The sequence below is a fragment of the Corapipo altera genome, unplaced genomic scaffold (assembly GCF_003945725.1).
Source record: "Corapipo altera isolate COAL_440 unplaced genomic scaffold, ASM394572v1 116, whole genome shotgun sequence".
Taxonomy (NCBI): domain Eukaryota; kingdom Metazoa; phylum Chordata; class Aves; order Passeriformes; family Pipridae; genus Corapipo; species Corapipo altera.
In genome coordinates, this window is record NW_020884953.1 from 1368931 (window position 1) to 1391654 (window position 22724).

General features: G+C 39.5%; 1 protein-coding gene across 2 annotated transcripts; it reads left to right on the forward strand.

Moving 5' to 3' along the window:
• Positions 1–5383: 5383 nt before the first annotated feature.
• Positions 5384–22335, forward strand: RHAG (Rh associated glycoprotein). Of its 2 annotated transcripts, XR_003530908.1 has the most exons (11): positions 5384–5592; positions 10486–10669; positions 12376–12526; positions 12734–12881; positions 13624–13787; positions 15396–15533; positions 15794–15915; positions 16608–16693; positions 17574–17647; positions 18872–19672; positions 22325–22335. XR_003530908.1 is itself a non-coding variant. In XM_027663395.1 (10 exons), the coding sequence occupies exons 1-10, from the start codon at positions 5457–5459 to the stop codon at positions 18947–18949; spliced, it is 1281 nt and encodes a 426-aa protein (XP_027519196.1). In that variant the 5' UTR covers positions 5384–5456; the 3' UTR covers positions 18950–21185. The 2 variants fall into 2 exon arrangements, 1 of the variants encoding a protein (XP_027519196.1); XM_027663395.1 differs by lacking the exon at positions 22325–22335 and having other exon boundaries at positions 18872–21185.
• The last annotated feature ends 389 nt before the right edge of the window (positions 22336–22724 follow it).

Genomic DNA, 22724 nt, shown 5'->3' on the forward strand with positions numbered 1-22724 from the left:
GGCAGGTTTAGATTGGATATTAGGTAGAATTTCTTTGCTGTGACGGTCATGAGGCCCTGGCACAAAGAAGCTGTGGCTGCCCCATCCCTGTGTTCAAGGCCATGTTGGACAGGGTTTGGAGCAACCTGGGATAGTGGAAGGTGTCCCTGCCCATGGAAGGGGGGTTGGAATGAGGTGATCTTTAAAGGTTCCTACTTGTGCCAGTGCCTCAACACCCTCACAGTAAAGAATTCCTTCCTAATACCCAAGACTCAACCCAATCCTCTTCAACTTTCTTTAGAAGTGCCCTTTCCTAGAGCTCTTCTGGCATTATGCAAAGAGTGAACACAAATATAGGTGTACTCGCAGCTACAGCCTGGATTTTGAAATCTGGAAGGAATCCTCTACAAGGAAAGACAACTGAGATGACACACTGCCATGTTTGCAGTCACCTCCTTGGGCTTTTTCAGAAGCTTAACACCTACTAACCCTCAGAGTAAGATTTGGTAAAGGACTTTATGCTGGCAGGAACAGCCACCTCAAGTGCCCAGTTGTGAGTAAGAACAGAGAACTGGTGAGGAGCAAGAAAAACACAGTAACGTAAGAAAAGTCAATAAACATACATGACTTATCACTAACAACTTTTGTAAGTGCCATCTGAGACTTAAAAATAGACATCTAATTGTTGCTATTTTACTATTTCTTATTGCTCTCACGGGATAATAGGTAGAGCTTTTAGTTGTATGCAAATCATCCATCTTAGCAGAAGTAGACCCTTTTTATCACTAGAGCAGTACAAACAAGCTCACTGGCCCTTGTGGAAGGGAGAAGAGCCCTGTTATCTCTTGTAAACAGCTTTTCTGCAACTTTGGGATACACCTCAACCAAAAGCTTCTGCTTCTGCATTTTATTCCTGCTTTGCAATGCTCATGCAATAAAAGCCAAGTATGAAAGAGTCAAGTTTTTAAGCCAACCATGCTCCTCTTCAAGTCCCACTTTAGCCAAACAGTTTAACTGTATGTAATTCTCTGGAATTCCTTCTGGTGTTTACTCCTATGAGTGCTTTGTGCCCTGGAAAGATTAAAAGTATTGTATAGTAATCAAGTAAAGTCACAGAGAACAAAGTCTGTGAGCCTTCAAACAGAAAAACAAAATACAATTACTTCAGCAAGAGGCACTGTAATATCGACCTAAACTAAACCATCATCTACCTATGTGACTGGTTTTTGTCCATTACCATTTGCTCTTCTGGTGGACATCTTAGTGTTTCCTGTAATAGATTTTAAGTGGTGCATTAATGACTTTATTTTCCCCACATTTGTAAGAAATCAGGTAAGAGGCTGGTGGGGGTGATATGGATCCACCGAGGACAATCTCATTGTTGCTGTCCAAGGAGTTGCAAAACCCACTTGTTGTTAGTTCCCTCTTTAAGGTGAAGGCTATTTAAGGTCTGCATGGACAAACTGCATTTACTTGGCTGAGCTTTCAACTTGAGGAGAGGTAGGGGGTCTGCTGACTCATAGAATTACAGTTAGTGTTTAATGAAAAAACAGTTCTACCGTGACACCACAGAAATGGGATAAATGTCAATGTTCTCAAAAAAACTTAGCTCAAAGGCCAGGAGATCTAAGAAATATTTTTGCTACAGTGTGAGGGTGGGCTGCACCTTATCCTATCTCCCTGCTCTCTGTAGCTGTGTTCACAGTAAGAGCACACACCAAGAAGTAGCTTGAAGATTGGTGTACACCCAGGTCATGCTCTGTAAATCCACATCATTGACTGGGGGATATTCATATCTCAAACTTCAATGAACTGAGTTCAGAGTCTTAAACAACATCAGCCTCTTCTAGGAGACATCCTGAACTTGATTTGAGCATTTTTCAGCCAACAAACATGACCAAAAGGGATTTTATCGTCCTGGAAGCTTGAAACTCTGCCATAACTGTTCTCATTTATTTACACAGAGGTTGTGCTATGCCACCAAGACCCTCTTTTTTCATCATTTGGAAAAATAGGATAAAAGCCCCAACAGCCATTTAAAAGACAAATACCTAAAGTTGCTTAGTAGATCCAGGTGTGCAACAATATTTATAAAAGAACAGCCTCACTTCTTCCATTGCATTTATAGCCATCAAGATTGGGATGAAGATAATCAGCAGACACAAGGGAATTTCGTGAAGACCAGCAGGTCCAGTTGTGTACATTTTGATTGCCCTATGCAGCATCTGTGGATGGACACAGAAAGACTTTGAAATGAGATGTTGCAGGTGGCTGTTGCCCATCACCTGAAAAACCTGTGTCAGAAACAAGACAGTCAGGAAAAAAAAATGGGAATGACCAACAGCCATTGACATGGAAGTTGCTTCAGCTGGGAAATATATCAGACCAAAATGCAGGACCTACTAATTTTCTTCTGTGAACAAAGGTTTCAACTGTGCTCTAGGGCTGCAGGATCCAGCCCTTGTTTTCATGATTTAACAGGATAAACATGCCATATTCTCCACAGATGGCATGATCTAGGGCCCATAACCATCTGTAGAAGTTTAGTAATTTAGTAGGGAACTTCATTCATACACAAAACACCTAAAAAAAATTGGGAATAATCTCCTTTCCTTTAGATAATTTACCCCAGAGAATTTCCACTAGAGAAATGAAGCTATTTTTGTTTAGAGCTGTGTATACAGGGGACAGTGGTTACAGATCCTTGTCAGTGCCAAATGCTTCTCGTGATTTGATTTTCCCTTTTTTCTTGGAGAAATAACTCCCAGTGTTCATCAGATTTGGCAGAGAGGGGAGTCTACATGCTGTGAACATGCCTTTTTGCTGTCCTGTGGAATTCTTATCAGGTTGGGATGAGCTACAAGGAGCCTAAAACTGTCATTTTCAGTGCTCTGGTTAGAGCAGCATCTTGTCACAGTCACAGAGAACAACAGTCCAAGGTTTAGCTGAGGAAAGCCAAGACTGTTTTCCTTACCACCACTAGTGACTCAGGGTATAGATATTCATCCTTCTTCCCTTGGAGAGGGTTGAAGAAAATATTCAAAAGACCTGCCATTTCCTTAAGCAGTGCCCAGACCCAAATTTGATACAAGTCAAAGCCCATTGTAACAGGTAAAAAGAGAGGCAATGAGTCAGGCCAAACTGGGTTTTCCCAAAAAATCCAGTAAACAAAGTAGCTCAGCTCCACCCTCTGGATAAAATAACTTCTTTCTCCCTGGCATCTGATGGTACCAGCCCTTTTTTGCTTAATGTTGGCAATATTTGAAGTTAATTGGTGACAGATTCAACCTTGTTCATGGTGAGAGAGAAATGTTTCATTTAATTAGAAGAAAAAATACTGGAGTATAAAAGTATTGAAATATAATTTCTTCAGAGTGCTTATTTGCATGCAAATCATCTGTACATATCTATGACCCAATGATCTGTGGTTGCTGGACATTGGTTCACCTCAGCAGGAAAACAGCTTAGTTACTATTTCTGGCCCAAAAAAAAAAAAAAAAAAAAAAAAAAAAAGACAGGCATGAATACTCTTTTGATATAAGTGGTGTCTCTGTGTGTTTATGTATCTGAATGTGATTTAAGATATAAATAACCACAGAGAAAGTCCTGATTGAATGGAGCTGACTCATTTTAAATTTTAAACACTATTAAAAGGCACTTTCCCCAGTAAGATTTCAACAAGGAAACTTTTCCATACCCCTGAGAGGACTTCAAATAAGGATTGCACATATGTCATGTGAGATCTTCACCAGGGAAAGCATTATGTAATTGAAAAACACAAGATATTTATGGCCGAACTATGGGTAAAAAACAATGAACTTTACTCATGAGTTTGTTCTTTTTAAATCACTTCCTGTGCTAATGTAGGAGCTCACAGGTCCTCACAGTCAAACCTCGCTGTCTGTCTCATCCTGTGGCACAGCAAGGATGAGCAACAGTATTTTAACAAAGCCCTGTTTCCTCTCTTTGAGCTGTTTGAATGAAATACAGTCTCTACAAAGAAAAAAAACACGTATGTTCTTATTTCAGCTTTACCACTTGTTTGATTCTGTGATAGACTGGTGTGTTCTTGCTGAATAATTTGATTTCCCTTCCAAATGCACAGACTCATTTATGAGGAGAAAAAGCTGAGATAATTTTAAACTTAGTTTGGATTACTACCTAATTCTACCATCATATTAGAAAACTGTGAATTGGACTTAGGAACAGAGAAAAAGCTATGGCACTGCTCTGTGCACCAGTACAGAGGTACCTTAAAAATAACTGAGTTCTTTAAATCTTATGTGAGCAGTTTTCCAACAGTATCTCTCCAGGACAGTAGCCCAGTGGAACATCATCTCCCAGAATCTATATATTAAACTGATTTCTATACCCAAGGACTGATGCAGTGTTTTACTGCTGTACTCTGGCTCTACTGCTTCATCACCAATTAGCCTCCTACTGCAATATCATCCCTTTTTTAATTAGGTACAATTTTCCATTTAATAAAGGCTCCTACTATACAATTTTGGCCTGTCTTCTGACGACTGAAATAAGAGAGACCAAGCTACTCATCACATCAATATGACATTTTATCCATAAAACTTGGAGGAGCCAAAACAAATTTTGACAAGTGATGTGACTCTCAAGAGCAACAATAATCTAGGTGAAAATTGGTTTTCTCCTTCATTTTTTGAGAAAGCTTATAACCTGAGCTTTTTAAAATCGTGTAACAGATTTGGTCTCTGACCTATTTGCATTGTCTGAGTTAAGGGAAATGCAAAAAAAAAGGCAATAATTCAAATTGAAAAACTGAGTTGTTTTCTTCAAATTCCTTTTTAATAACGTAAAGCTTTCTTTTTTCAGAACTAGGAATATCCTTTTTACTTACAAAGAAGTACAATCATTTTCTTTCTAAATAAAAGTTTACAATGACACTTTGTGCTCTGAGAATGAGAACTTCACAGTGAAATAAAACCAAGTATGTCTTCAGGATGCTGAAAGAGATTCTCTTTGCTTATCACATCCTGTATGAGAAGGTAGGAGATTTTCCATGGTTTATTTGAGATGAGAAATTATTTACCTTTTCAAAGAAGAGCTACAACTTGAAAATATTATTGACTACAGGAAACACAGTTGAGAGTTGCTGTGTTCCTTACTACGTGCAGCAAAACAGGCTCTGTGAGATTTTCTTGAAGGCTATTTCCTTTTTAAAGGGAGGCAGTGAGAAGCACAACTGTAGCTGAATGAGCTGGTTTTCAATACACATTGTGGGGGGGAAAGGCATGTAAGCAGGATTTCACACACAGAAATAGCCTGGGAAACAGAAATCGCCGTGTTGATCCATAATATTTCCCTCCCATAGTGGGTGTGACGGTGTGTTCATGCCTCTGTATCTCTTTTTTTTTTTGCTGTATCACCCAGACCCACTGAATTAGGCAGCTCTGCTGGAGGCAAACGCCCATTATCAAGCTCTCCCAGCCCCCTGCTCTACAGCAATGCCTTCAGCCTCGGACACCAACATGAGGTTCAAGTTCTCCATCCTAGCACTCCTTCTGGAAGTGATCACCATTGTTTTGTTTGGGATATTTGTGGAATATAAAATCGGTAGTGACTTTGACGCCTTATACCCACGTAAGTGTTGCTGTCTAAGAATTATCGAAGTTAGAATTTCCTTAAGCTAATCCTAGGCAAGATTTCTGAATAACTTAAGAGACCTGCTGAAACAGATAGAAAATAAAGTCGTGCTTTGGGGCAAACAAATTTTTCTGAGGTGTGAAAGCAGCAGGCTTCAAAGAAAAATTCAAGTTGAGCATATATAAAATTCTGTAAGTACCTTACTGCTGAGAATTTCACTGTTCTGGGAGAGAAGAGTCCTGAAAGTAGTTCTAGTGTTTGCACAGCAGGTCAAAACTTGGAGAACTATATATTGCTTTGAAAGATTCTAGCATTTTCCAGAGATGGATGGGAGCGTTTCTTGCCAAAACTTCTATCCTGATAACTGTATTAAATAATTAAAATTATTAGAACATTAATCATCCAGGTTTTGAAAGGTTGTCTTATGAGAACATGGAAAATGGGCAGCATGTGCATCATCATTACAAAATGTTTGCAGAATACAGACTCCACGAAGAGCCATAGTTTTTGTGACAAGTTGGATAACCCCCTGCTCTCTTCCAAAGCAGTAGCTCCATCAGGTAATGATGGTTTAGCCTTCAAATGTTTCTGTTGATTTGTTGCTCTGCAAATGCTTGATGAAATGAAGAAGGAAGTTTTTTGGCCTGAGAAGTAGTTGCTGACTTCTCTCACCCTCCTCTTCCTCATGCAAAGATAAGATTGTTGTGAATAAACAGAAAACAAAGTTTGCAGAGCTGCAGACTGTGTTTTCCTGGCAGTATTGAAGGTTTCTCATTCTTTTCCTTGGCTCTGATGCCTCAATGACTTGTAGCCCTGATTGCAGTCCTCTTAATGAGGATCATAGAAGTACAAAACTCCTTGCCTGCATGTAGTACCCTTGTAATTTTGAATCTATCCCTCATTTTGTCTCATTCTAACTGTCCTTTCAGTGATTGTTACAGGGGAATGTGATCTCAGGGTCTAGTCTTGTGTCTTGTATTCTCACAGAGAGCGTTGTCTGGCTGAGAGAACAGTGAATGCACAGCATTATTCAGCTCCAGATGCAAGTCAGCTGATGAACATCAGGGGCTAATCTCTCACATTTGGGTTAACTCCACTGAAATGCAGCAGTATCTCTGAGACACAGGGACTTAGCTACGCCAGAGCCCATTCCATTTCTGTGATACAGATTGGCCACGTCAATGATAATCATAGAGTCAGAGAATGGTTTGGGTTGGAAGGGAGTTTAAAGATTATCTCGTTCCAACCCCCCTTCCATGGGCAGGGACACCTTCCACTATCCCATGTGGCTTCAAGCCCCGTCCAACCTGGCCTTGAAGACTTCCACGGATGGGGCAGCCACAGCTTCTCTGGGCAACCTGTGCCAGGATCTCACCACTCTCAGGATAAAGAATTTCCTCCTTTATTATCTGCCTGTTTAGAAAGTCATTGTCCCCCTTTTTCATAGCCCCTTTAAGTACTGGAAGGTGCTCTGAGGTGTCCCCAGAGCTTTCTATTCTCCAGGCTAAACAACCCCAGCTCTCTTAACAGAGGTCATATCGAACTATCCCAGTTGTATTGAACTACCCAAGTTCCTAAATTAGGTGGCCATAGCTAGATAGTATATTGGGAATGGCTCTTGGTCCACTGTCACCCAGGAGGTGACACCTAGGCAAAAGCTATGCCAGAAACCACAGTAATAATTTGACAGCACAGATAATTGTATTATTTACTTTTTTTTTTAAGGTAGCTATTGCCTAAAACACCTCTCCACCTACCCCTTCCCTGACTCTATTCCAAAAGAACATGACAACAACAGATACAACCACAGAACAAAATTGTTTGGGCCATCTTTGTATAATTTGGTAAACCAGAAGGATGATGTTTAGGACACAGGACCTTCAGATTCAGTTTACTGGTTTTTCGCCCCTCAAGAACAGAGAAAATGACTCCTCCATTCTCAGAATCATACCTCTGGCTCTGGTACTAAACTGACTGCATTTTCTTGGAGTCCCCTTTATACAAGGGAAAATGAAGGAAAGTGCATTGGATTCTTCTGCTTAATGCCAGCAATTTAGTAGTCTTACAGTACTGTGGTGCATTTCTGAGTAAACCTCTTCTGTATGGATGTTGCCTGTACCACACACATCACCATGGGCACTGGTTCCCTGGGGAGCTCCTGGGGTAGGCTGCTTTAATTTGATATCTCCATTTTAAAAAGGCATCAGAGAGAGGGCAGAAATCTCACCAACATCACAAAGAAGAGGTCTTCAAATGTAACCTATCCAGTTAGGGACCACCTATAGTTATTTCTTCCCTAATACCAGTGTCTAAGAGGTGTGGGAGGAATTTTCTGCTGTTTCCCATGCCTCCCTGAACAGGCAGTGTATGACTGTGCTGCTCCTGTGTGCTGTCCCTCAGCTGCCCACACTGTTGACCTGTGAGCAACCTTCTGAAACAGCTTTGGCTCATACAAACCAGCTCCTTTGCCTGCTCCTAGGTATGGCTTTAAGCATAGCATGGATAAGGGACTGCTTTTAATAAGTACTACAGGTAAGAAAAGTTGGGAGTGAAGTACATATAGCTGTACAGGTGTGAATCAACCTGTACCATGTGCCTGTTGGCCAGGCTGCTCACATTACCAGTAGAGACATAAACTAAGCAAACACCAGGGATGTCATGCTGGACTTGTCGATGTTGACCTGACAGAGCTCATTGCCAATAAAGAATGAGAATAAAAAGCAGGATTTCCTAATACCTGTATTTTCACTTTTAAGACCCCTTCCTCTAAAATTTAGCTGTCTACAAAATGCACACAAAAGTACAGTTTATCTGAGGACCTGACAGAAAATTAATGCTCTGGTTGTATAGGTTTAATAGGATATACCTTGAACCAGGACTTCCCCTGAGTCCACAAAATGATGTGTTCAAATGGCTTCCCATGCCATCCCCAAGGATGTTAACACATCTGTACCTCAGAGATTTAATTGTTCCATCCAGGGGTAAAGTTATATTCTCAGAACTACAGTGCAGGGCCTGATTTTATATGTCTTAAGCACCTCAGCACAATAAATTCGAGCTGTTTCCGTCGTTTTGAACAGAGGAAAAAATGAAAATAATAATGGAGGATCACCATAGCTTTGCACTCAGGGAAGGAATGCTGAGCTGAGATCATTCCCAATAATAGCTTTGCATTATACTGTTTCTACTGGGTGCAAGTACAGGCATGGCAAACTGGATGGACAACTTCAGGTGCCCTGTGCTGCTGGAATGGGAGAACAAGGGGGTGTGATGGTTCTTCAAGCACTCCAACAGGATTTCTTTAGTACTGGTATCCTGTATGCGTTGTCCTGTGATTGATCCATGACTCAAGGCTTAGGAAAACCAATGCATCCCTCTTCAGGGTTCTGTGGTTTACTACTTTAGTCAAAGCAATCAGTTTCAGTATAAACTTAGATACCACGAGCATCTCTGTGTTAAGACTGACCACCTTGCATTGGAATTATGTTGGTCTTGGGCAGCCTTGGAGAATCCTGTGCAATGGTTTTGCTCAGGATCTGCCGGAGCATTTTTCCCAATCTTTATTTTCCTGCTTCACAGAATAGAACTACCACGCTTTGCTAAACGCAACCAGTTACTGAAACAGTTCAGTTCAAATCAGGCTGTTTTCTTCATCATTTAAAATCATTCCAGACCTACTCTTCTCTATAACAAAGCATGAAGGTAGTTAAAGCTCAAGGTATAGGCTAGGCTAGACTCAATAGAATTTGTCCTCAACATCCATGAATTAACCTAGTTTTAACCAGGACTTCTAATTTACATTTATTTGTGTAAATAAGTCCAGACAGCTTTAAAATATCCAGCCTAAGGAGGAGGCAAAAGGATTGGGGATATTTGTGAACCACCTGCATTTCTATAGAATCATAGAACAGCCTGGCTTCAAAAGGACCTTAAAGATCATCTAATTCCAAGCCAACTAACAATGCCATTTCTTAGATGCAACATAAAGGCTGTTACTACACACCTGTAAGTGTTTCAGTGCTAGGTCAGGGCTGGAATATGACACTGCAAATGCAGAAGTTTATCAGGAATCTCCAGTAACTTATACTTCTGGGCCCTCTTTTGGCTGAATCTGGTAACACATATAGCAAAACTAAGGAATGCTTAAAGTAATTGGAATTGTAACTTCAAGCCAAATATTATACTAAACAGCTCAATGTCTCAAGTTTTTCATGCACATTGGTATGTAAGAGCAATGAAATAGAAATTAAAAGAAATAATTTCTCTATACTAGAGGTTCTTACTAACAATAAATCAGAGAAAAAGCTGTTATTATAGCACTCAAACCTGTTTGGTTTAGAGCTGATTAAATCACATAAAACTTAAGAGTAAGGAAATATTTTAAAATATCAAATATCCATGTTGTGGTCATAGACTCAGTTGGTATTAAAAGCCTAAAAATAAAGAAAATTATCATAATAACTTTAAAAAGTAGAAGAAGAACTAGCCATATTTTAACAAAATTCATATTTGGAAAAAAACCTTAAACATTTGAAGAAAGACTAAGTGTCTGTTGACTAATGATATTAATTTTTTAATTCAAATTTTACCTTAAAATGACTTTTTCTTTTATCCATGTAAATAAATCTATGTCTTGTACAGTAGTTTTTTGGGATGCCAAGCAGAATGTTCTTTCTATAGTGATATTAGAAGGAATATTATCAATAATTAGGTGTTGCATTTCCCAGACACTCAGTCTTCACCCAGTAGACTGGTCACAAAGTGGGGAAGAATGTGTCATATCCATGAGAGGACTTGGAATTCTTTTCTATTAAATCCTCCTTTATCCCTAGCTTTCTACACTTCCCAGTCACTTTTCATTGTCACTACACAGACGTGTTTTCCCTTCAGATTTTCAGGATGTCCACGTGATGATATTTGTTGGATTTGGTTTCCTGATGACCTTCCTGAAGAAATATGGATTCAGCAGCGTTGGCATCAACATGCTCATTGCTGCATTCGGTCTCCAGTGGGGAACCCTGATGCAAGGATTTTGGCACATGCATGGAGGGAAAATCCAAACTGATGTCAGAAGGTATATGTGAATTTACAAAAAATGATATTTCTGTCCCTTAGGATATCAGGAGAAGCCATAAACTACACTATCTATGGGATCAGACTTTAGGTTCACCTAAATTTCATTAAGCCTTACTGTCCACTTCTCAAAATCCATCTCTCTTCACCTCTAAGAGGGCCACACCTGGGCCAAAGGAGCCAAAGGGTGGAATGAAATTTGAGGTGCTACATTCATTATGTGTGGGCTGTAAGTCCTGCAGAGAGATTGCTTTGAGTCTCTGGATTTGTAGAAGCTGGAAGATTTCAGCAGTAGCACAGTATATCCTGCATCCAGCAGGCATGGAAGGATCTGTCTTTCCATGACTCACAGGGTCACAGAAGAAAGCCTGGAACAGCATCTCTATCCACTCACAAGTTTTTCTTCTACTTCCTAAGGAGTGATTTTCATGAGCATCACACTGCAGTAGGGTCTGAACACCGATCACAGAATAAGAGACCTCATGAGTGATGTCTCCAGTAACTTTTAATCCCCCTCCCATTCATCTATCCTACTTCTACCAGGGCCTCAGAGTGTTTTTCACATCTGAAGTTCTATTTTCTGAGGCAACTTGTAGACAATTTTGAAAGCAACAGCATCCAAACATTACTGCAGGACAAGCAGGAATACTCTAAGTAGCTCCTTAATGCTCACAGGCAGGCATTTGTAGATGGATCCATAATTTAGTGCCTCTCTGTGCTCCAAGTTCTTGACAAATTTGTAGTTTTATTTACCCTTGCCATTCCCCAAAACATGTTAATGCCGAATCTGCCTGATAGGTCATGCAAACATGATGCACAGTGACAGAAAGTCATGCAAGACTTTCAGAATGATACAAACCATCAGACTGAAGCTGAGACCTCCCTGTCATCTTTCAAATCCAAGTGGCAGACAGGGCTGGAAATTGAGGCACTGGAACGTGTCCAGAGAAGGGTAACAGAGCTGGGGAAGGGTCTGGAGCACAAGTCTGATGAGGAGCAGCTGAAGGAGCTGGGGGGCTCAGCCTGGAGAAAAGGAGGCTCGAGGGGACCTTCTTGCTCTCTACAACTCCCTGAAAGGAGGTTGTAGCCAGGTGGGGTTTGGCCTCTTCTCCCAGGTAACAAGCAACAGAGCAAGAGGGAATGGCCTGAAGTTGTGCCAGGGGAGGTTTAGATTCGTTATTATGAAAAATCTCTTCAGAGAAAGGGTTATCAAGCAATGAAAGAGGCTGTGCAGGGAACTGGTGGAGTCAAATTCCTGGAAGCTTTTAAAAAAACATGCAGATGTGGTGCTTAGGGACATGGTTTAGTGGTGGACTTGGTAGTGCTGTGTTAACAGTTGGACTTAATGGTCTTAGGGGTTCTTCTCCAACCTAAATGATTCTATGATATCCCTGCACAACTGCAATGTACATCTCATCTGTTTTTTCATTATAATTTCAACCAGTTAGGCACATTTATGGTATAAGCAGGAGGAAACCATCCCATACTTATTCCTCAGTAGCTGGTAAGATCCCTACAAAATCCATCTGGAAAGATTTCATTCAATTTTTACCCCCAAAGATGATCTTGATAATTTTATACTTGAAAAGTTAAAGCTCTATCATATTAATATGTCATGTTGGATATTACAGCCTTTAAACTGCTTTTCTCTTTTTCATGGTTTTTTGCTTTACCTTGTTCCGTTTTTATTTATTTTCTTACATTCAGCATGATAAATGCAGACTTCAGTACAGCAACTGCTTTGATTTCATTTGGAGCAGTTCTGGGGAAAACAACTCCCATTCAGATGCTGATCCTGACAATTCTGGAGATCACCATCTTTGCATGCAATGAACATCTAGTTGCCGAAGTACTTCAGGTACAACTATCTAGCAATAATTGTTTTCTCTTTATAACAAATACTTTCACTTCCTGTGAAATATACAATACTTCCTGTTTGTATATTCTAGGTTTTAGTTTCTACCATAGAAATTAAACCATTAAAGTCATCCAGACTTCTCTTTCATCAAATCTTCATCTTTATGTTGTATAAAATCTGAAGTCTTATTTTGGGTCCCTATTACAGGCCACAGATGTTGGAGCTTCAATGACTATTCATGCTTTTGGAGCTTATTTTGGTTTGGCTGTAACCTTAGTGTTGTATCGTCCTGGTCTGAAAAACAAACATGAAAATGATGAATCCACCTATCACTCAGACATGTTTGCCATGATTGGTAAGTGAAGTAAGAGTGAGTGCTGATCAGTTAGTTGTTTATTCCTCTTCCACCTCTATTTTTAACTGATTACCTATTATTGCACTACATTCATTTTCCTAAGTATACTCCTAGAGGTAAATTCTTTATAGTCTGATGCATGCATCATATTTTCAGTGATACACATATATTTATACAGCTTTTCCTTGGTTAAAAGAAAAGAAAGATCAAAGTAAAGATGCGTTTTCACTGTACATTCATGGTGACTTCCTTTTTGTTAAATCTTCTGCTTTTAAGAAGTATTTCCATAGAAAACCATCACATTTAAAAGGATTGAGTTGTGCCTGTCATGGTAATGACTGTGTACCATATACCTGTGTGTCCATGAGATCTATTCATAGACCAATTAAACATCTAAAACTATTACTTATATCTATAGGTGATAAAAGATTTGCATGTGAACTGTCTTGCTAATGCCTCTTATTCTGATTGGTGTTTCACATTGCTCTGGCAGTAAGTGGCCCGTGACAAGGGGTCACAACATGTTAGCAAGATTTGACAGAGATCACGTGTCAAAATCCCAGCTGCCAGTGTCAAAAGCTGTGTATTCTATTATTTCTTCCAGTATTTTGGCTAGTCCATGTTTCTTATTAATCATCTCCCTCATTTCTTGTAGCTACCTGTGTTGTGTTGGGTCTTTCACATTAAAATACTCTTTATGACTGAATAGCCTTTGTTTTGTTTTGACTTGTATTTCACCCAGGTACCCTGTTCCTTTGGCTGTTTTGGCCCAGTTTTAACTCTGCCATTGCAAGTGGGGAAGACATGACAACAGCAATTATCAACACTTACTATTCCTTGGCTGCAAGTACCATCGTAACATTTGCCCTCTCTAGCTTGGTGGACAAAAGAGGCAAATTCAGTATGGTAAGAATCGCATCATGACCTCTGTTAAATCGAGTCAACCCTCTATAATAAGTGTCATGTGAAAGGTGGGAGTTCAGATATTTGCTCATCGGTCCCCCAGGAAAGTTGAGACCCTGGTGTCCAACAGTCTGTCAGCATCTCGTAAGGAGACCCTTCACCACCAGATCTATAAGATCGGAGCGTACCTCGACCTCCCTTGTTAGGGGCAACTCAACAGAGCCTGGACCCCTCAGCAGGTCCTGCCAAGGTGTTGTCCGCCACCAGCAACTGCAAGGACTCACTTTAGCAATTTACAGAATAATATTTTTTATTAATACAAATTCTGACAGATTAATAATGTTTGAAAGTTGTCGGAGATAACGTCTACTGCAAAAATATATTTTAAAGCAATCTACTGACACAAATATTAAGCAAGCACAAGCTCTGATACGAAGCAATCTAATTAATATACTATGGTGTAAGCACAAGCAAAAGCTCTAGTCCTAAAAGCAGCATTTAACGTGCGTAGAGCATATTTCTCACCCCAGGCATCCCTCTCGGGGAGGGGGGGAGAGAATCGACTCAGCCCATCGACTGATCCCAGTAGTTTCAATGGAGGTCTTCTTCCACTTTCCTCTTATCCCCAACTTACTTTTATACTATTTTCTTTATGTTTGCGTGGAGTTTAGCCTTCAAATGTTTGGGGTTTTTTTCCAAATATGAATTTTGGTAAAATATGGCTAGTTCTCCTTCTACTTTTTAAAGTTATCGTGTTTATTTTTCTTTTTGTGTAGGCTTTTAATACCAACTGAGTCTATGACCACAACATGGATATTTTATATTTTAAAATATTTCCTTACTCTTAAGTTTTATGTGATTTAATCAGCTCTAAACCAAACAGGAAAGCATTGGAGCAGACTGTCCCGGTGGTGGTGCAGGGTTGATGGTTGGGCTTGATAACATTAAAGGTCTTTTCCAACCTTAATGATTCTATGAATCTGTGATGATTTTCTCTTGTCCACAGGACCTGCTGGATCATAGTGACATTAGTGTTCAGGTGGACTTCTGAGTCTTATTCCAAAGACAGCCCTATTTGAGTTATCTTATTACAAGAGCCAAAATAGGTCTCCTAAGGCAAGGAACTATTCCCTGACAATCTCACAGTGCACCTGCACAACAGGCAAAACCAAACTAACTTGGGGCTGCCAGGGTGACAACCTTTCATCTCCTGGCCCTAAAATCCAGCCCTACATTTTCACCCACTTCGTTCCCGCAGCTGCAGTTTTGTCTGAGCTCAGCATGATCAGGATCAGGATTTGCTGCTGTTGTAGGAGGCAGCTCTCTCTCACTCAGCCTGGATTCTCAAGAGATCAGAGTTTTGGTGACTTTGCAAAAGCTGGACTTAGCTGGACTCTAAGCCACATTAAAGTGGCTTAGAGCAACTTTGAACCGAAAGCAAGAATATGTAGCAGGGAACCTTGCTTTAAGTTCCCATTCCTTCTTCATTGGAAAAATCTCACCTGAAGAAAAGGAAAAGTTCTGTGTGCAAGAGAGCCTTCAGAGGCACTCAGTCCTAAAAGGAAACTCTCTTCCTCATATATCACTTCCCCCTCTGTGTCACCTTTGCAGGTTCTCATTCAAAATGCCACCCTGGCAGGAGGAGTAGCAGTGGGTACCTGTGCTGACCTACGCATTTACCCTTTTGGTGCCATGTGCATTGGGATCCTTGCTGGAATTGTCTCTGTCCTTGGGTTCCGCTTCCTGACTGTAAGTATTGGGGACCCACCTCTGCTCTCATTTACTTATTGCCCTTTGGATTTCCTGGAGCTCCGTGCATTTGCTAGAAAGGGAGGATAGAAACTGGCTGATGCAGCAAACTCTAGAAAATGGTGACTTTTAATAATTTGATTATTTTAATAATAATGATTTGATTTTTGTACTTCTGCACTACTTTCTTTTGCACATCATTCTAGAGATCATGGAATTCTATAAACTCACTATAAACTTCCGATTTCCCTTCATTTCAGCCTCTGTTGGAATCCAAGCTGAACATTCAAGACACTTGTGGAGTTCATAATTTGCATGGTTTGCCTGGAATTCTGGGAGGTATCGCTGGCATCATAGTAACCGCAGTAACAGACCAGACAATGTGAGTTACAGAGAGATGAGAAAAAGGTTTCTTTTAATTTTTGAACATCTATCTTAATTTTCTACCTTCTTTGGATCTAATTATGATTTTTTTTTCAGAAATACACCTTTGATTTAATGACAGGCATCATATTCTGGTTTGAATGGGATTCTTCTTAATCTCCTACCTTTAACACTCTGTTTAAATGCCAAGTGTGTTCCAGATTAAAAATGCAAAAAACCCAAAAAAAAAATAAAATCATCATTAAAAACTCAGTGCACAGAACCATTCAAACATAGAAAAATATTTATTATGACTCTACAATTGCACTGCTGGTAACTGTAATATTTCAAAACAAATTGGCAAAATGGGCCTTTTCCACTATCTTATAAGACTCCAAGAAGATGAAATGCTGATCTTTTTGACAACAGAGAGCATTCTCTAAAAGCTTACAGTATACTAATAATCTTTTCAAAGAACTTGTTTTCATTTGAAGTCTAAACCAAGTCAAATTAAAGTCATGATTTGTCTTGTACACAACAATGGCAGGATTTGTTGGACGTAATGTTCTTGGAGATCTTTTCCAACTTTGATGATTCTAGGATATTTTCCTATGAGCCACTTAGTCCAGCAGGCAGCAAGTACAATGTTGTAAGACCAACTATCAGTCTCAATTTTTTAATCGTCAATGGTTTGTTTTCTACCCGTTTCAGGCATGGTGTCCAGCTAACTCCTGGCAAGCAGGCCGCTGCCCTGGGAAGTACACTTGGAATTGCACTGGTGGGAGGAGCATTGACAGGTCAGTCTGATGCATGTAGCAACTGAACTATGTGTGAGCTCAGAGTCTTTTCCATGGAGAACATCAATGTATCAACAATTTCATGTGAATAACACAAAATAGAAGTAATGCACGATGGCACACTGGTAGAAATGCAGCTTTTTCAATATTTTTTTCTTCAAATAAAGTCCAGGTTGGACATAAGAAGAATTTCTCCACTAAAAGGGTTGTCAGACATTGGAAGGGGCTGCCCAGGTGGTGGACTCCCCATCCCTGGACGTGCTCAAGAAACGACTGGATGTGGCACTCAGTGTTCTGGTCTAATTGACGAGGTGATGTTTGGTCAGGGGTTGAACTTGATGATTTTGGAGGTCTTTTCCAACCTCCGTGTCTCTGATTCCATGATTTTAGATATCCTACTGAATACATGCTTCAAAGATACTGAGTTAGATAGATATATATAGAGAGAGAGAGATAGATATAGATACAGATATATATAGATATATATATACATAGGAATAGTAACATGTTGTTCTGGATGGAATTCTTCTCCAGATTTAAAATTCTGAACGGTAACTAGTTTGAGACTAATACATATTCAATGAGGTGTCACATGTTTCCATGTGTTATTGAATACTTCCAAACAAAGAAAACCCAGGAAATTTCAGTCTGAAGTCTGGGGAAAGTTTGAGCAATTAAAAAGAAGCTTTTATTCATGTTTATATGAAGAAATCTGCATCACCCCTCAGAATAAGTGACCTGATGTTCCAAGATGGTTGGATATTTCTGTAGATAAGGAAATGAATCAGAAATCTTAGCTGACTCCCCAGGGCACATCTTAGGGACATTTATTGGGTCATTTTCTCAATTTTTTTAACCTCTAATGCTGTTTTTCCTGCAGGTGCTATTCTAAAGCTGCCCTTCTGGGGACAAGTCTCTGACCAGAACTGCTTTGATGACTCTGCTTTTTGGGAGGTAAGATACAACCTCCTTTATTTTTGTGATATTGGAAAATATACATCACACTGCAGCCCTGCTCTCCTGGGTTGGTGGTTTGCACGCTTGAGTCAACTTTCAAAAATGATGCTCTGCCTCGGGCTGTGGATTTATCAAGGCCAACTTCAGGACCTTTTCTGGACTTCTTAGCTAGCCATGGCCTTTTGAACAAAAAATAGAAAGGGAGCCAACAGATTGATATGTCAGTGGAGCTCTTTATCTCTCTTTTAAGTGCTCACTGTATCAAGTGTCCTCTTCCTTATTAGAGACTGATGACATACTCCTAATTTAGATAACCTGAATTTTATCCTTTATGCCAGGACAAACCCAAAAAGGCAAGGCAAGAATTAATACATGACATACATTCATTGTAAATAAAATGTACTAAAGCAAAAAGGAGTTCTTGTTAAGTGTTTTAATGAATTAAATTCCAATATGGACCAGCCACAAAATTTGGCTTTTGGTGAGAGAAGGTTTGCAGTCTAACAGAAAGTTTTGAGCCAAAAGATCAGCTGCAGCAATGACAATCAGAAAAACAAAAACAAAACCACAAAAAAACCAAACAAAACCACAAACAAACAAAAACCAACCAACCAACCAGCCAAAAAAAACCCCTAAAATATTTTAATGACAACTCTGCAAGATATGTGCTGGTTGACCTTGGGAAAGTCAAAGCACTGGTTTTGGAAAGACGTAAAATGTATTGTCACATGTAAATGTTAAAAAATGTCAGGACAAGAAAAGTTTTACAAAGGCTGAAGAATTTACAGCCTGTGTTGACCCGTGATAATAACAGCCCCTGCTCTACTGAAGGCCCTGTAGTATCACTAACACTGATCAAAAATACTCAATTCCAGATGAGCTTTATCAGATAATGGGATGGAACATTGATATCTGGCATACAACATCATCTGTATTTCTTTAGAGAAGTCTCCTTGTTTCTTTAGAGCTCCTTGAAAATCCCAGATATTAATTCTGTACTCTCACGGCTGACATCAGTGTTAGGGAATTCTTCTATGAACAAGACCCTAAATTCACCCCTCAGAATCCAGAACTGGTTGTTCATGGCAGGCTGTGTCAATGTTGATAAGCAGAAACATAACATATACAAATAGAATTACATTCTCAGCACATTTTAGTCTTCTTTCATGGTAAAAGTAAGTCTATATCTCATTAACTGAACTCTTCTGTTTTTTATGGCAGGTTCCAGAAGAGGAGAAAGGACATGAAATTCTCTCCAGCAACCGTGACGAGAACAGCAGATTTGAAGCTGCCATGTAGAAAAATAATTAGTCTGTAATATTTGTGCTAATGAAGCTCTTTTACATTTCTAATGCTAAGAAACAACATCCAAGTATTTCCCTTACCACCAGAGGGTTTTAAGAAGTAGCTGTAAATAACTATATTTTTGTGATATAAAGCAAGCTTGATTTTAGAGTATGCAGTCATTACGCCAAGCCCAGGAGAATTAATTAGGTCTTTCTAATATATTTGTTCATCATCAAAATTATCTATATCAAATTATCTTTGGTTGCCACTGAGTCAATATAGCTATTGTAACAAATTTTGGGTTTCAAGATTTCTCTGGAATAATATATTTAACTGCAAGATTTCTGTGTTACAATCACATCCTTCAGCTGTGTAGAGGTAATCAAGAAGAAATTAATTGATAGTTTTTATTCAGATTCTAACAAGCTTTTCACCAGAGCATCCCATATTAACTTTTTAAGAAAGTTTGTTGTCTTATTTTTGGATGGGGATGGGGGGGGAATGGGCTGTATTTTGAAGATTGATTACAACAGGAAACAAAATGTTGAAGTCATTCTCACGGCAAAGCACAGAATACAGCGATTGATGAGCTACTCTAAGTGGCAATATGAGTATCAAGATTGTTAATATGTTTATTGAAAGAGAGAAGAAAGTGAAATTGTGAAAAATTTCATTACAGTCACAGATTTCTTTAGACTGTTTCAGGGACAAAATAAGGGAATTGAGAATCAGGTAGTTGCATAATATGTCTTATTACATTCAGCAGTAATAAGTGGGTTGTAGCACTGGTAATGTTAATAAATATGAACTGAATTAATGCTAGCTCCAAAAAAGCATGAGTTGTTAGGAACTGATTGGAAAGAAACCATGCCCAACCTACAGAAGACTCAGAGAGGACTTCCATGTGGTGAGTCACTGACTTTGAAGTCACTGTCTCCTAAAACAAGAGAAAGCAGAAAGAAGAAAAGTGAAGCTAAATCAGTGTAGATTAACTCCACCTGAGAAGTGATGACAGTGGCTGCTCAGCTAAGAGATAGAAAAATTGAGGGGGCTGAAGGAACTCTACAAGATCAGAGTAGCTGGGAGCAGAGTCACACCCCACATCTGTGCCCATGTGCATGGAGTAATCCAGGGAGAAGCAGTGGATTGGAAATCTAGCAGAAGGAACACTTCAGTGCATTATTTGGACATGGAAAGCTAAAACTGATGTCTCAGAAGAACAAGCTAAAGTGGGTGAACTTCAAAGACTTTATTTATATTAGCATCTTATTTCAAGTCTGACTCATCAGACTAAAGAGAAAAACTCCTCTCATATAAAATAGCACATATGTTTTCAGTTGTCCTGATGTATTTTTCCTTCAAAAACTTTAGAAAGATACTTGTCAGGGTTGTCTCATGTTATATCAGCTGTATACTGCTATATATGCCACATTTCTACCTATAGATGAAAACACATTTGTTGTAATACACTTTAGTTCAGATATGCTCTTTTGCAGATGTACAGCAACTGACTCTGTTCTACCTTGTTGGCTATAAAATATGCTTTATCCTTTCAAAGCTTTCACACAATCATATTTGTAAAAATGGAGAAGGTATTTAACAATGTAAATATTGCATATGTAGATATTTTAGAAGGGGTTTTGTATAATTTGCAAAGTATTGAAGTACTTCAAAAATATTTCATATGTAGACAGCCTTTAAAAATCTTATCTTCAATACAGGAATGTCACCCCTCAAAATCTTGTTTGGGCATTCAGAGGGTCTTTCATTAACCTTACAGAGGTGAGGTAATTTCACTGATTCTGAGTGTTGTCCACCCAGGAATGCCTGAGTGAGGAAGTACCACTCACTGTCAGTAAATCTTTCAGAATTATAGAATCATTAAGGTTGGAAAAGACCTCCAAGATCATCAAGTCCAACCTGGAATGGAATATCACCTTTCCCACTAAATCATATTGTGAAGTGCCGTGTCTACTTGGTTTTAGAACCCTTCCAGGGATGGTGAGTCCACCACTTCCCTGGGCAGCCTGTTCCAGTGTTTAACCCCTCTTTCAGTGAAGAATTTTTTCCTAATATTCAGGCTGAGCCTTCCGTGACCAATGATGCCCTCAACAGTTATCTTTAGTTTTTAAAACAAAAAGGGGAAAAATGAACTATGCAGTTTGGTTCTCCAGTTCTCCTTATAATCTTTCCACAGTAATCCACACCCTCATCCTTCAAGAACTCATTATTGTCCTCTGCCTTTTTTTCTCAGAAGTTTCCTGTCCCAGAGAAATCAGTCATTCAGGTTCTCTCAAAAAAAACAGAGGAGGGAGATAGATCATTTTGTTAAATCAGAGCTTCAAATGTTACTTTCTTTTCCATGTCACTGTGCCCTTGAAGTGTATGATTTGTTCTTCTGAAGGGTCATTTCCCTAATTGCTCACCTCCATACTTCAGCTGCCAGTGGCATTTGGTTCTCTGTCTTAGGGTATTTTCTTTGATTGGTTATTTCCCAGTTAATCAAAACTTTAAATACCCTGAGTCAGTAGAGCTTCTTTAATAATTAGTTACAACTTCTGTGTAATATGTTACTGGATATAAAATATCTTGCCAAGAACTTTGCTCTTCCATGAGGGAGCCTCACTCTGGCAGGAAAGGAAAGTAAGGAGGAAAACAAGAGATGGGTGGAGGACAAGCTTAGAGGTTGGGACTGAAAAGACAAGTAAACTGCTCTAAACTCAAGGTTTATGATCATCAGTGTTTCTTTTCTTTCTCATAAAAGACTGACAATTTTTTATTCCTTCCAATAACCATTAAACATTGTGTCTTACCTTTGTTCTCACCTTGACATGTTAGTTTTTACGTTAAAAAAGTTTAAATAAGGTTTATTTTTTTAAGTGAATAAAAACTTTAATTATATCTTATTTAAACCAACCAAAGGTCAAGTTTATTGTCAAAACACCAGTGGATGATCATAATTTGAAGATTGTTTTACAGTTCTTCAGCTCTGTCAGAGCAGTATCTTTGTATTTCATTATTGAAAGGCAAATTTATTTTAAAGCCGTTGGCTGAATATTTGCTTATAAAATTTCTTTTCATATTTGTATTCAAATCCGTTGCTGATTAAATGCATGAATTTCATGATCAGATGGCCAACTGTATTTATTTGACATTTCTTGAGGATGTATAGTCTTCTTTCTCTCTCAGTGGGATCAGCCTGTTAAAAAAGTATGCACTGTGAGAGATTTGGCAAGCCAAAAGAGAGTTCTTCCTCTTCTTCACAAGCCTTCCTGCAGAAGTTCACCTTTCAGTCACCCCTCAGCTCCTTGTTGTTAATTAAATTCTGGATATATGTGGAAAGCCTGACATTCTCTGTGCCTTTTTACCCCACCTGGGAAGGTGGAGTAGAATCAGGCCAACTGGCACTCAGCTGGACACAGGCCCTGGACTCTTTCCAGGACACATTCCAGGTAGGTGAAATGTCTTGGTCTGTTTTTCAGAGACCCTGGGACAGCAGCAGACTCAGGGTAAGGCAGTACATGAGCAGGCTTGTTGGAGCTCCTGTTCCAGGCTCCCAGCCACGTGCCAGGGCACTTTTCCTCTAGGTTTCTGCGCCTCCATCCCCGGGGGCTGACTCCTCTCCTCTGCCTCTGGTCACATCTCTACAGGGATCTTGATGCTTTTAGGAGATAAGAACAAGGGGCTCAGCCTGGGCACCTCCCCTCAAACAGCCCTCACCTTCTTGCCTCAAGGCCATGTACAATTTAGGGCTCTAGACTTCTACTAGAAACTCTTCCAAACACTG